Source organism: Abramis brama (genome assembly GCF_963993115.1).
Source record: "Abramis brama genome assembly, chromosome: 5".
Taxonomy (NCBI): domain Eukaryota; kingdom Metazoa; phylum Chordata; class Actinopteri; order Cypriniformes; family Leuciscidae; genus Abramis; species Abramis brama.
In genome coordinates this window covers 26,384,977-26,400,091 of record NC_139967.1, presented here as the reverse complement: position 1 = coordinate 26,400,091, position 15,115 = coordinate 26,384,977, and the positions used below count along the sequence as shown (strand labels likewise).

Here is a 15,115-nt window from a genome sequence, read left to right as displayed (position 1 = left end):
ACATTCCTAGTGTATTATATAATATTAAATAAATATATATAAAAATTACAACACTGTTGCGTGCCTTGTCATAGAGGTCGGGAATTACCTCGACGCTGAAAAAAGTGCGAGACGGTAGTCTGTAATGCGGATCAAGCGCTTTCGGTTTAGCGCTTTCATTCATCTCCAATCACAGAAAACGGCTGCAAATCTTTGGCAATGACCATCCCCACTGCCTTTGTTATTTGTGTGTCTCTCAGAACCAGTTGAGTATTCTGGTGCTGGAAGGAATCAGCCAGGGACTGTTGCTTTTTGGATGTGACTGTATTACCACTGGGTGATGGCGGCGCAAATGTGCAGTCATGTTGGAAGTGTTTTCATTTGAGTAGGCGACTCGTGTAAAACATTGCAAAACCGGAAAGAAGAAAAAAATGCAATTTAGAACCACATATAAACCATAGAGGCATATTTGTAGTTTATCTGACCATATGGTTGTTGGGGCAATTAGGGCGGGGCCGAGAGCCGTGGGAACTAGGGATGCCACAATTTTCAATATAATATTGAACTGTTCGGTTGCTATACAGTTTTTGCTTCTTTTGTAGCAACTAAAATTTTTATTTTGGCAAGCAGATAAAACATTCCAGTTACTGAAGTACTGCAATAGAATATTACGAACTTCTCAAAGTCAAACTCTTTCCTTGAACAGCTCAGATTTTCTGTAAGTTACTGTAATCGTACCCTTCTAAACGACAGGCAAAGACTCGTTTTGAAAACACCTGTAATAGTCTTTCTGGAAAAATCCAAAGATGTTTGTGTTAGTGAGGTTGAAGGGCTATTTTGGGATATAAACCACAAAGTGCTTGTTGACTGGTGAGATGTGAAGAACATGCCTTATTTTGTAGCAGGCTTTCTCCATGTGTCCGCTGACAGGACTAAATAAGCTGGCAGGTGTGTGGAAGTTTCCAGACTGCACGGCTGCAGAGGCTGCTGCCTCATGTTAAACCAATAAGTATAACCAATGAACAGCATTATCTCTGACATTCCTCATGCATAACTTTATTCAGGTGCAACAGCATTTGTTTTTTTACAGTGGTCATTGAAGTGGCAAATAACAACAGTTAGTACTTAGAACTCCATATTGTTTTAATTGATGGAGCGGGGCTTATTTGGTGTGTCTGTGTGAGAGCGCCCTCTGGAGTTCAGATGGAGCAGCATTTACTACCGATTAGCCGTGCTGCACTGACAAGCTGCGCATAAAATAATCGCGGTCTTTACCAAAATCGTATGCAGCTGAACCCAAGTGCAGTATTTTAATGAGCTACTGTAACTAATTTAAAAAGACAAATAAAACACATTTTGTTTCCGTAAACAGACGGACTTTAATCTCCTTTCATCTGTTGTTGCTATGGAGTGTCATACTGTTGTCAGCTTGGCATAACTCATGGATGTTTTGTGTCCATTTTTAGAATTCCAGGGCTCCATTCTTACTATTTTGTTAGATGGTGTTTATTAAATGGTCTATAATCATAATACAGTTGTGTTTTATTTTCTGGTCAAAATGTGGGCAATAATCTGTATGGAGTAGGGGTGTGCGATATCACGGTTTTTGATCGTGGACAATTAAAATGCCTCCACGATCTGCTCTGATTCTATCAGATCAGTTCTGGCGCCTCCATCTCAACATACCCAACGCGACGTACATCACATGTTAATGCAGAGGTAGAGATACACTCACGAGATACTGCAATTCATAAAAGTTCAGCCTGTGCATTAAAGCTTTGCCGATTAAACATTTCATTCGGGTGCTGTTGCGTGGTTCTAACTAACATGCGCTTTTCTGAGCGCGTACACCTGAAGCACACACACTAAAACGTCAAACAGCGGCTGATTACTGGACTAAGTTATCTTCCAAGTCTTATTGCGCTAATACTGTCAAATACACACAAGGTTAACATAAACACAGTTGGTTATGTCTAAAGTAAAAGCACACTTTTGAGAAAAAATAGAAAGTGTCATATGCGTGTCCATTAGATGCGCCGGTCTTAAAGTGACAGTAGCCCAATAGAAAACATGCTGCTGCTTGTCCTTAAAGGGATGGTTCGGAGTAAAATCAACCTAGGGTCCTTTGCACCATGACATAGAACCAACTCAGTAAAATAGCAAAATAGTAAAATCAACATGAAAGAGAATCGTGATAAAATCGTGAATCGTGATTTTCCTGAAAAAAATTGTGATGTGATATTTTTGCCATATCGCCCACCCCTAGTATGGAGTACCACAAATGGTTTCCATTACTGATTCAATGAGAATAAATAAATCAGATGATATTTCCTGAAACTACCACATTCAATTTGAAAAATGTAATAGAACAGACAAAGTCTATTTGTATACTAAACTGGCCTTTCTCTTTCTCTGTAACTTTTTATGGCTCTCTTTCTAACTGTACATTGTATTGCTGGAGGAATTGAAATGTAATTGAGAAAAGCTGTTGGGATGCAGTTGGCTGCTGAAGAAAACAAATAATTAAATGTTTACTACTGATTCCCTGCACCTGCACTACCTCATCAACACAGCCTATATCAACCTGCATCACCCTCAAATCAGTGTCTGGTCTCGTCAACGTTACTGCTACGCAAACAGTCAGACTCCTTACCTGAACACTCACCTGAGATCGTCCTGTCAAGTCCCCTGTCTCCTGTCCGTCATCCCGATCTCCAGTCATCGTGTTCATCCTTCACCTGCACAGAGTTTCCACTTCAGTCTTCATCACCTATCAAGTCACCATCCTTTCACCATCGTCTGGTTCCCGCTGTTGTCCCATCACTCTGCTTTTACTTGAATAAAACATTTCACCTTACCATCTGTCTGTTCCCTTCTGTGTGTGTGACATTGTGATTGAGTTGCATGAAGCCATTAAAGCTGCATTCAGCTATTCTATAATCTTCATGGTCAAAAGTGTCTTTAAGAACAATGGAAAGTGATCTGCAACTCTACTGCAGTCAACAAATCTTGATCAGGATCAAGAATCAACTATGCCTTTTTATATCTCACATATACACATAAAAAAGTACAAAATTATGGTAAAAAACTGGCAGCTGTGGTTGCCAGAAATTTACAGTATAAAACCGTATTTCATTATCTGATATAATGTTAATTTACTGAGTTATTGAAATACTAGTATCTGTTTTATACCATTGTAATACACTGACAACCAATCACAGTGGTGATAAGAATCACATGATGAATCAAAGCTCATCACAAGCAGCGTTCCCACATGCTGAGAAACCTAATATTAATATATAGAAGCTGCACAGTGTCATTCACACAAACTCTAAACACCATCATGGTAACACACATGAAATTTTAAAAATGCAATAAACATTAACAACATTACATGTAACATAAAATCCTAATGTACATAACTGATTAGAAAAGTGTTCCTCTGGACTCAACATGGTTCTCAGTCAGTGAACGTCTTCTCAGATAAGGACTATTAATATGAGTGGTTTAAATATGGTCTGATGCCGCTGGTTGCTGACCCAGTTTCTTGTAGCCACTTTGAAGCTGCGATTTGTTGCTCTATTAACCAGTCTTTGTTGGCAATCTGACAGTGGCGTGTGTGAACTAGGGTACAATAACACAACTACACTGTATCCTGTACTTCTAGTGCCTCATTAACTAAATAAAAATACTATTTAACATTACAAATAGCTCAATCCCATGAATAGATTCATGTTGTTGAGCAAAATCTATTTATTTTGGCAACTAAAAAAAAGATTTTTGGTCAATAATGAAACCCATCACTTAAGTCGTAAAGAATCACATTTGTCAGATCAAAGAAGAGATGAAGTCCACCCCATAATCGATGGCTATAGATCATAAAGCACTGACGTGGGCCTGAGGGCAGAACCCGTTTACGGTTGCTCTCAGCAGGACCTCTGTGATTAGTGGCAGTACGGCCCTTCTTTGGAAAACTCAACTTAATTCATGTTTCCACAGTTGGCATCCAACTTTATTATTTGTCAGTCAGTGTTCTCCGACCACAGCGTTCATTTTTCGAAATATTCCTCTTTTTTCAGGAATCACTTCACAGCGTGAGCTTGCTTGATTTGTATGTCAAATGTGTGTATGCGAAGTGAAGGATGAAAACATCCACGTCCATGATAAACGGTTCTATCAAATGACGAGAGAGCTCTGTAATGTGATCCTAATGAATAAAAAAAAGAGGAGTTGAAAGACCACCCTAACAGAGTGACAAATGCTGTTGGACTCTAGAGTTAAGTGCTGGATGGTATTTCTCTTTGAAATATTCTCTCATTTTTTTCTTTTTCTTTTAAATGTATTTACAGAGCTCTGAGCTCAGGCGGTTCAGCTTCCATTATGTCATTGTTTGGCTAAGCTGGAGAAGTGTATTGTTATAATCGAAACAAAAAACGTAACTTTTTAATTAATCTGAAAGACCAATGCACAGACATTAAATATGTCCTATATGGCTAATAATGACCATTAATCCTTTTTCATTGTTCTTTTTAAAAGCAATGCTTGACAGATTTTCATAATACTAAGTCTTGTTTGTTTTAGTATGAAAGGCTTATTTATTCCAACCATGTGGAGTTCATGGTTTTACAGCCAGCATTGATCGCGTCTTGTTTTGGTTTTTACTAGTGACATATGATTTCCTAGTCACACTATAAAATGCAGTGCATTTACTATTGTGTTTCTGCAGTGGATAAAGCAGAGTGCATAATGTCCATGTAATGAATATCAAAAAAGTGTCCTCTTTAGCTTTAATCCCCTTTCTTGGGCTTTCAGTATGGGTCAATTCAATGGGAAACAACAGCTTTCTTGATCATGAGGCTGTTCATGGGGATGTTGTCGTTGGCAGAAGCTCTTCTCAGTGTCACTGGCTTAAGAATGTTTACAGACACTTTATTTCGCTGGACCAGAGGAAGTAGCTCCTGATGATTACCATTCATTTCAAAGGAACAGTTTTTTTATACTTATATAATTTTTATACTGTACAAACTGTATATTATATACCCTAACCTTAGCCCTAAATCTACCCATCACAGGAAACTTTCTGCATTTTACGTTTTCAAAAAAACTTGTGTTCAGCAAGGTGACATTCAATTTATTAAAAGTGGCAGTAAAAACATTTATACTTAAAATATATATATATATATATATATATATATATATATATATATATATATTTAAAATAAATGTTGAATCAAAGAATCCTGAAAAAAGAATTCCGCAAAATATATTTAGCAGCACATTGATAATAATAAGAAATGTTTCTTGAGCACCAAATTAATGAAAATTCAGCTTATACCATCACTGGAAAAAATTATATTTTAAAGTAACCTATATTAAAATAGAAAATTGTTATTTTAAATTGTGTTTACAGAATATAATGATAGCATTTTCATGTTTGGTAAACTAATCCTTAAAGCTTTTCCCTGCTAAAATCTCATTTAATGTGTGCCAGTGTTTTTTCTCCTAATCTGCATTTGCTTTGTTAAATGAGTTGCTCTTATTTGAGGAACTAAAACATCAATAATCATGAATGACATGATGACAGAAATATAAACACTTGAACTGGCCATTCAGCAACTCAACCAAAGAGAAAATGGGAGGTCATTGTGTGTGTAAGTGGCACAGGGGAGGGGTGAGACTAATCCTATTGCATGTGGGTCTTTTCGGAGGGTGAGTCTGGGGTCTGCAGACCTTCTGTGTCCCTGTGACAGCGCTACGCGGTGAGAGGTCTAGTGCCTATATATGTGCTTGAATGGAGTAAGGAACAAAATCTCAAAAATTAAAAAAGGTAGGAGGAAGATGGTGATAAATGTGTTTTAAGGGGCTATAACTTTTTGGGTTTCTTTTTAATGTAATGTAATGTAAATTGTGGGGAACTGTTGTGTGTATAATAATCTCTTAACAAGCAAATATGTCACATCCAGTGGAAAGACAAAGCTTCACTGTAAGCAGGTTTTCATATGCAATACAGTTTCTTTAATTTATCATATTTTCAATGACATGATTGCATATTGCATGCCTAGTTGATAGAAATGTTTTAGAATTGCCATTTATAAACTGCATATGACTTATTGAGGTTAAACTCTTGAAAGGGGTTTTGTCCTCTGGTATTAGCTGTCACTTTACTTTTCTGGTCTGCTCTATAAGACTTCAGCTGACAGTTGGATATACATCCCCCTCTTGTTTATATAGCTGTGCTAAGTAATCTTCTCACAGTTTAATCTGTGTTTTTTTCCTAGTAATGGACATTAATGCAAAGTTGATATGTTGTTACACATAAATGCTCTATTATCTTTTATCACAGAAGGATTTTGCGCTCATAAGAGAGCTCTAGTAGTATGTGTGATGCTCACAGAGGCCAAAGCCGTGTTATTTTGAGCAAAACCCCAGAGTAGCAATTTGATTGTGGTCTTTGTCTACAGCATATACTTAAAAATGCCAGAAATGTGGTCTGCCAGTCCAAGAGTTCGAGCTACACGATCACAACATCTGGCTGGCAGTTTCAACATTTATTGTCAGGTTACATTCCACGAGGTTAAGGTGAATAAGAACTGAAAGGAAGTTTGCTTTTCCTTTCTGTCTGCTCACGGTGCATTGAATAATGTCAACCACATTGATTCTACCCCTACTGAATGTCTGTATAAACAGCCAAATGACACATCTGTAAAAAAGCCCATAAGACTATTATTGGAACCTTTTCCAGTTCATGAATTCTGTCAGTCAAATGAAATGGCTGGTATATAGGAAGCTTTCTTTGTTGTCATACTTACGCCAATTTCTGTTCTTGTGCGTACTGAGGCTGAGCAGCAAATGAGCCATGACTGCAGCGCTTTAACATGAGTTCATGCCTGCTGACTTTCTTTGTAATGGCAATTCTATTTATTTTCTTTCTGATTAGGTGGACGTCTGTGGCGCCTGTGAGTCAGGATAGATCTCGACTCCCAACGATCTGCTATTTTCCACTTTAATGGTATTGGAAATCAGATTTGGCACGCACCAAGACGACCAGCTAATGGCACACGTTCTCTTGTTACCCCTTGAAGAATAAACGTGCCCTTCTTCCTCAGTTTCCGTGCTTTCCTTTTGTTTCTGCGGATGACATCATGGACCTCTGTGGTCTAAGAGTATCACAAGTGGACGCCAGCGTTCTGGATCTGAAGTCTGTGAGGTCAGTGTGTCATTTTGAGAGGAATGTGAAGCCATTTTAATGCGTCTGGTTACAGCCACCACTGAAGAGCCTTGACTCAACATGCAGGGGCGGCCCAGGCAGGCCCAGCAGCAGCAGCTAGGATGCCTATCACCCAAGAAAATGCCCTGAACCATCTCCCCCTCTTGGAGAACTGGCTCAGGGCTCGAGAAAAGGACCGAGACGAGGGCGATGAGTCTCGGATGAGTGCAGGTGGTGTTTGCCAGGCTGCCATCTGCAAGCTTGTGGAATACATCCAGCTAAACTTTGCTGAAGTTGAGAGTCCTTTGTACAGTAGTAGCCCATTTAGAGAGGAAACTGATGCTGAAGTGAAGGCGGTCTACCTGAACAAGTCTGAGGAAGATGGACCGGAGTTCGGGCTCAGCTTTGGAAATATTCCCATTTTTGGAGACCCTGAGGGGAAGAAGAAAGGGGTCAGGAGGAGGCGCAGGAAGGGCGATAAAGGCCCTGTGTTGGATGTCGGGTGTATTTGGGTGACTGAAGTGAAAAAGAACAGTCCAGCAGCCCACTGTGGAGATATTAAGCTGCGAGATGAGCTGCTGTCACTAAATGGACAGCTGATGGTTGGGGTCGACGTCACTGGAGCCAGGTAAGATGTCTGAATTTGTTTACAATCAGCATATAATATGTTGTGCTTTATTTTGTTCATTAGTTTGGTTAACAAAATAAGTAAGCATAGAGCTGAATTTCTCAGATATTCAAGCCCATGCTGTTGATTTAATGCAGGGGTGTAATTTGTGGGGGGGTTGGGGGGGGGAGATAACCCCCCCAATATTTATACCATGATCACATGAAAAATATGCAGACCCAAACTTCAACCCCCCCAATGTTCAAACCAAATCTACGCCCTTGATTTAATGAGTTTGTCTTTTTCATTAATTTTCATTAGATTTCATTAATTGGGAAAAGGTGTGCACTGAAAGCATTCCTCTTTCGTCTTGTCATCATGTAAAGTAATCTGAGTGTGCTGGAATCCATTGATAGTATGTGGAATACCCTCATTTAAGATTTCCCCTCAATCTGTAAAAACCAATGTGAAATGGGCCTGCTATAATTCCATTGTAATCGTGCTAAAAAGTCAAAAGTATTGAACTAAAACGAACCTCAGATAACATTGCCTGTTTGGTACTGAACTTGTGTGAAAGACTTGGTGACAGTGATAGCACCGTACATTGCCAAATTTAAATCTGTGGGGAATGTCATGAAGTTTTTTGCTGAAGAGTTGACATCAAGTTGTTAATGTCTAAGATTGACTAAATCACTGAGAAGCTCTGGTAATAATTACATTACCCCACCTCTCCATGTTAAACTAATACCGACCGAATAGGGCTTAGCAAACAAAAAAAAGAAAAAATCTCAGTTTAAATCAGGGTTTCCCATACTACGGTTTGTGATTTAAATGCAGGGATAATGTAAAATTAAAATGAGATTGTAAAAATTTAAATAAAACTGCATGTCATGTGAATATTAACCAACATCAGAGAACTGTTAAAAACATTATTATTATATATTTTTTTTGAGAATGTTTTTTTATTTTTATTTTATAATAAAATATTTTAGGTCAAAGGAGACCTAAAGCTGACAAAAAAGTTTGGGAATCCCATTTGGCACTGATGTCACTGGTCTGCAAATAGAGAAAGAAAAGGCAGCCGTCCATTTATTCGAGAATAAAGTACAAACAGCCAAGAAAGGTCACAAGGAGTTAAAATGGGTAGAAATTTTTGAAAATATATCTACATTCTACAAGTTCAGTGAGTGGGATTTCACATTAGTGATAGTATAGTATATCACACCATTTTCTGAATAGCTACTCATCTGACTGGGTAGCAGCTTCTTATTTAGGAATCACGGTGATTCACAGCTGGTCAGAAAGAACAGGGCCTCCTGTTAGTGTTCATGTGTCTATATACATCGTGTCAGCATGTCCCGGGGTTGACTAGTTTTGCCCCAGAGCATGGTACTTGGATCAGGGCCAGTGGGTCTTTTCCTTATTTGTTTCCTCATGTTGACAGCTCTGACAGACGGCTGCATGTGTCAGTGGTGTGGACAGACTCGTGTCTGTCCTTGTTTGGCCTCCATCTGGACCGGCTGACACGCTCAGCTTTCACTTAGACCGCCAAATGTCTGTGTCTAACTAAAACAAAGGATGGACCTGCACTGTGAAGTTAACCATGTTACAGTGCCATGCTTTTTTTTCTTTTTTTTTTGCCTTTTCCTTTCTTGGCAAACAGAACCTTGGAAAATGTGTCACATTACCAGTACTTGTGTGCCCCAGGTCGCCAATGACTTTAAAAAATCATGTTGGAATGCTTTGCACTATTTTTCTTCATTTTCAAAAGCACTATGATTTTCTAAGAAGAGCTATTTTAGCTGCTAATGTTGTTATTTCCAGATTTGTAATTCAGTTTGCAAACCTTTTTGTTCAGAAAAAGAATATAATTGTCACTCACAATTATGGACTCTTTAGATTTTTTGTTTTGTTTCTTTGCGATCTCCAGTGTTTTCCTAGTTTAATTGAAATTAAAGCTTTTTCTTTGGTAATCTCCATCATTGTGATTTATACATACAGCCAACCATTACAATAGTAACATTGCAGCTAAATATTTTTTTCTGTCCAACCATGATCAAATCTTTTTGATTTTGATCAGACAGAAGTAAATGTACTTGCAAAAGACTTCTAAATGACCATACAGTGCAATTTTATTTGAGTTCATAATAGTAAATTGAGTTCATTCACCCAAAAATGAATATTCTGCTATCATTTACTCACCCTCATGTCGCTCCAAACTTGTATGACTTTCTTCTGTGGAACATAAAAGAAGATATTTAGAAATTAGAATGTTGGCTACCATGTTCGTGACCACTGATTTCCATTGTATGGACAAAAAATAAAACTAAGATAGTTTCTAAAAATATATTTTTTGTGTGTGTGTTCTGCAGAGGATAAAGACAGTCATACAGGTTTGGAGCTATGGGTGAGTAAACATGACAGAATTTTCATTTTTGCTTGAACTATCCCTTTAAAGCTTAAAGGGATAGTTCACCCAAAAATGAAAATTAGCCCATGATTTACTCACCCTGAAGCCATCCTATGTGTACAGTGAGGAAAATAAGTATTTGAACAGCCTGCTATTTTGCAAGTTCTCCCACTTAGAAATCATGGAGGGGTCTGAAATTGTCATCGTAGGTGCATGTCCACTGTGAGAGACATAATCTAAAAAAAAAAATCCAGAAATCACAATGTATGATTTTTTTAACTATTTATTTGTATGATACAGCTGCAAATCCGGAGAAAATCAATGTTAATATTTGGTACAGTAGCCTTTGTTTGCAATTACAGAGGTCAAACGTTTCCTGTAGTTTTTCACCAGGTTTGCACACACTGCAGGAGGGATTTTGGCCCACTCCTCCACACAGATCTTCTCTAGATCAGTCAGGTTTCTGGGCTGTCGCTGAGAAACACGGAGTTTGAGCTCCCTCCAAAGATTCTCTATTGGGTTTAGGTCTGGAGACTGGCTAGGCCACGCCAGAACCTTGATATGCTTCTTACAGAGCCACTCCTTGGTTATCCTGGCTGTGTGCTTCGGGTCATTGTCATGTTGGAAGACCCAGCCTCGACCCATCTTCAATGCTCTAACTGAGGGAAGGAGGTTGTTCCCCAAAATCTCGCAATATATTGTCCCAGTCATCCTCTCCTTAATACAGTGCAGTCGCCCTGTCCCATGTGCAGAAAAACACCCCAAAGCATGATGCTACCACCCCCATGCTTCACAGTAGGGATGGTGTTCTTGGGATGGTACTCATCATTCTTCTTCCTCCAAACACGTTTAGTGGAATTATGACCAAAAAGTTCTATTTTGGTCTCATCTGACCACATGACTTTCTCCCATGACTCCTCTGGATCATCCAAATGGTCATTGTCAAACTTAAGACGGGCCTTGACATGTGCTGGTTTAAGCAGGGGAACCTTCCGTGCCATGCATGATTTCAAACCATGACGTCTTAGTGTATTACCAACAGTAACCTTGGAAACGGTGGTCCCAGCTCTTTTCAGGTCATTGACCAGCTCCTCCCGTGTAGTTCTGGGCTGATTTCTCACCTTTCTTAGGATCATTGAGACCCCACGAGGTGAGATCTTGCATGGAGTCCCAGTCCGAGGGAGATTGACAGTCATGTTTAGCTTCTTCCATTTTCTAATGATTGCTCCAACAGTGGACCTTTTTTCACCAAGCTGCTTGGCAATTTCCCCGTAGCCCTTTCCAGCCTTGTGGAGGTGTACAATTTTGTCTCTAGTGTCTTTGGACAGCTCTTTGGTCTTGGCCATGTTAGTAGTTGGATTCTTACTGATTGTATGGGGTGGACAGGTGTCTTTATGCAGCTAACGACCTCAAACAGGTGCATCTAATTTAGGATAATAAATGGAGTGGAGGTGGACATTTTAAAGGCAGACTAACAGGTCTTTGAGGGTCAGAATTCTAGCTGATAGACAGGTGTTCAAATACTTATTTGCAGCTGTATCATACAAATAAATAGTTAAAAAATCATATATTGTGATTTCTGATTTTTTTTTTTAGATGTCTCTCACAGTGGACATGCACCTACGATGACAATTTCAGACCCCTCCATGATTTCCAAGTGGGAGAACTTGCAAAATAGCAGGGTGTTCAAATACTTATTTTCCTCACTGTATATGACATTCTTCTTTCAGACGAATACAATTGGAGTTATATTAAAAAATGTCCTGACTCTTCCAAGCTTTATAATGGGAGTCAATGGGTATATTTTTTTGGTTCATCCAGTCCATAAAGCGCATCCATCCATGATAAAAGTGCCTGAAACCGCTCTGGGGGGTTAATAAAGGTCTTCTGAAGTGAAGCGATGCGTAATAAAATACCTAACTTTATCACTATAAATAGAAACAAATAATGTGGCTTTTAGTACTCACTATCAAGCTAGCATATCGATACTGGTAAAGTTTAAAATATATTTTGTTTGATTCGGTAACAAGCTATATTTAGGCTATAGGTAACGAGCTATATTTATAAGGCAAAGCTAAAAACAGGTTGCATTGATACACGTTTTTCCATTACCATCAGTTAAACTGTGATGAAGGTGAATTTCGTGTAAGATTCATAACATATACGGTGTTTTGCATGTAAGAGTTTTCATGATGAAAACATTGTTGACTCTGATGAGGACTAACATTACACGGTGACAAGTACCGCATCGTCGGTTCGAGGACAGGTCCGGGGTCGAGGGCGAAGCAGAGGAGGTCGTTCAAGAGTGCGGGCAACCAGGGTCCGAGGAAGTAGTTTTTGCCTTGTTTGCCTTCGCTGACTGCATATGCAGGTGCTTTGAATTTTGAATGCTCTTTCTCTGCCATAATTTTACTCGTAGGCTCCGCGACTCTCTTGCACTCCTCAAATCAAACGGGTGCGCGCGCATATGGGCAGATCTTGTAACAACAGTGGTGGTAGCCATGGTTGCGAGAGTGAGTGACAGTCGCCCAAACCAATCAATTGTTTCGTCCCGAATGGAAATAATGAGCTGTGTTTATTGCATATTAAAAGGTCTACAGTCACTCGATTTTTATACTCTCTTTTTCAGGGCACTTACATTTTAATTATGTATCGGTATATAAAGACAGTTAAAACAAATTTGACAAAAAGTATTTTATAAAAATCCTACCTACACTACCTTTAACTGTAAACTAAAATAGTGCATGCATAAATTTGCCCAATTGGCTATGTCCAAAAAACAAAAAATGCATTAGCATAGTCTTCTTATTTCTAGAGTGTTTATATCACTGTCTCATATCCTATACAGTCCTATATATACCCAAGTTGAAAACTTCCTTTGAATGTCATGTGAATGTTGTGGTCTGTCAGGGTTGACTCAATCCCTGTAACTTAAGCTCTATAATTAGGGGTTGTATTGTGTGACTGATAAATGATAGGAAGTTTTGCAGTGTTCACACAGAATCTGGTTTGGGATAACTGATTCCTGTAAGGATGGACAGCAGGATACAGAAAGGGAGGAGGTTCCTGGGAGTGGCACGTGGTTTTGACCAAGAACAGACGTATTATTTTCTCAAGCTAAAGAAAAGCTGTTCATGTCAAGACGTCTCTGGAAGAAAAACAACGGCTGTATTTCTTGTTGTTATTCTGATACAGTCTGTTTCCTGTTGGTATAGGCTTCCTGTTGGTATAAGCTTCTTATACCAAGAAATCTGTGGATTTAGCAGGAAATTTTAGATTTACGTCACTTATGCTTGCATGCTTATGTCATGTATGGTGATAGTTGGGATGAAATTTTTCAAATGTATATGCTTTATAGCAAGCACAACTGAATTAAAAACGAAGAAATTAAAATCGTATGTTTCAACTAGATGGCAACAGAGATGTCTAAATTCTAAATTGCTCCTCTACAAGAGCGGAAGCATTTATTTTATAATACAGTAGTCAACATTTAAAGTGGATCAAAAAAGTTAATCAAAGTTGTCCTAAGACAAGAACGGGCATTGTTCAAAATTCATGTATAACTTTGATGAAAGGTTTTGATCCACTTCAAATGTTGACTACTGTATATCTAATATGCGAAATTAGCATAACTAGTAATCAACATACATATACTGTTCAAAAGTTGGGGGTCGGTACGATTTTTTTTTTCTTCGATTTTTCTTTTTTTCCTACGATTTCTTGTCTCTTATGCCAAGGCTGCATTTATTTGATTAAAAATAAAGTAAAAACAATAATATTGTGAAATATTATTACAATTTAAAATATCTGATTTCTATTTTAAAATATTTTGAAAATGTAATTTATCCCTGTGATGACAAAGTTGAATTTTCACTATCCATTACTCCAGTCTTCATTGTCCTTCACATGATCCTTTAGAAATCATTATAATATGATCTGATTTGATGCTCAAGAAACATTCATTATTATTAATGTTAAGCCTGGTTCACACGGGACGATTTTAAAATTGTCGGCCGATTTTCCAAACCTGAGAGACCCCACACACGGCAATAAAAAATCACAGGTCTAACAGTTTTGGTCGTACAGCGTGTGGTGCGCAGCCACACGGCAAAATCAACACATCACACACGAATCGATTTGACTCCCGAGCATTCCCAGGTCAGACGGGAAATCTCGCAAAATCCCTCGAGATCAAACGTGACTTCAGAGTAAACAATCATGGCGGACGAAGAGGATGCAGTGGCGATATATTGTAGTTTGTTTTTAAACGGAAAAAAACGTTATCAAAAGAAAAGGCGATGGTCAAAGAAGTGGAGACAACGCGAGCTGCCGCTGGCTGTTTTGATTTTGTTTCCCGGTGCTTCCTCGCCGCCTTGTCACCTCGCTTTCTGATTGGCTACACGCCACAGTCCACAGGCTGCGTGCTTGTTTGTCCCCGGGGGACACCACACACGAGGAGAAATCGGGCCAAAAAAATCCAACATGTTGGATATCCCCGATTTGAGATTGGAGCGGCATCCTTCTGAGCAGACGAGAGCAGTCTTAACACACCACACACGGCAGGAATATCTGATCAGATTATTTTACGATAATCGGAGCACCCTTAAAATTGTCGGAAGGGGTGAATCGGGACTAAAATCGGCCTAATTATCCTGCCGTGTGAACCAGGCTTTAGTGTTGAAAACACTAAAGCCTGTGTGATGTGTTAAGACTGCTCTCGTCGGGACCACTGACGTCGGGACCGCTCTGATCTCAAATCGGGGATATCCAACATGTTGGATTTTTTTGGCCCGATTTCTCCTCGTGTGTGGTGTCCCCCGGGGACAACGAGCACGCAGCCTGTGGACTGTGGCGTGTAGCCAATCAGAAAGCGAGGTGACGAGGCGGCGAGGAAGCACCGGGAAACAAAATC

At 39.1% G+C, this 15,115-nt stretch overlaps 1 protein-coding gene across 1 annotated transcript in view; it reads left to right on the top strand.

Moving 5' to 3' along the window:
- Positions 1 to 15,115, top strand: part of pdzd2 (PDZ domain containing 2) — an 86,119-nt gene that overhangs the window by 13,613 nt on the left and 57,391 nt on the right. The window contains exon 2 of the mRNA XM_084115453.1: positions 6,917 to 7,814. Coding sequence (XP_083971579.1) covers positions 7,309 to 7,814 — 506 coding nt within the window. The 5' untranslated portion in view covers positions 6,917 to 7,308. The remainder of the gene's footprint in view (positions 1 to 6,916; positions 7,815 to 15,115) is intronic.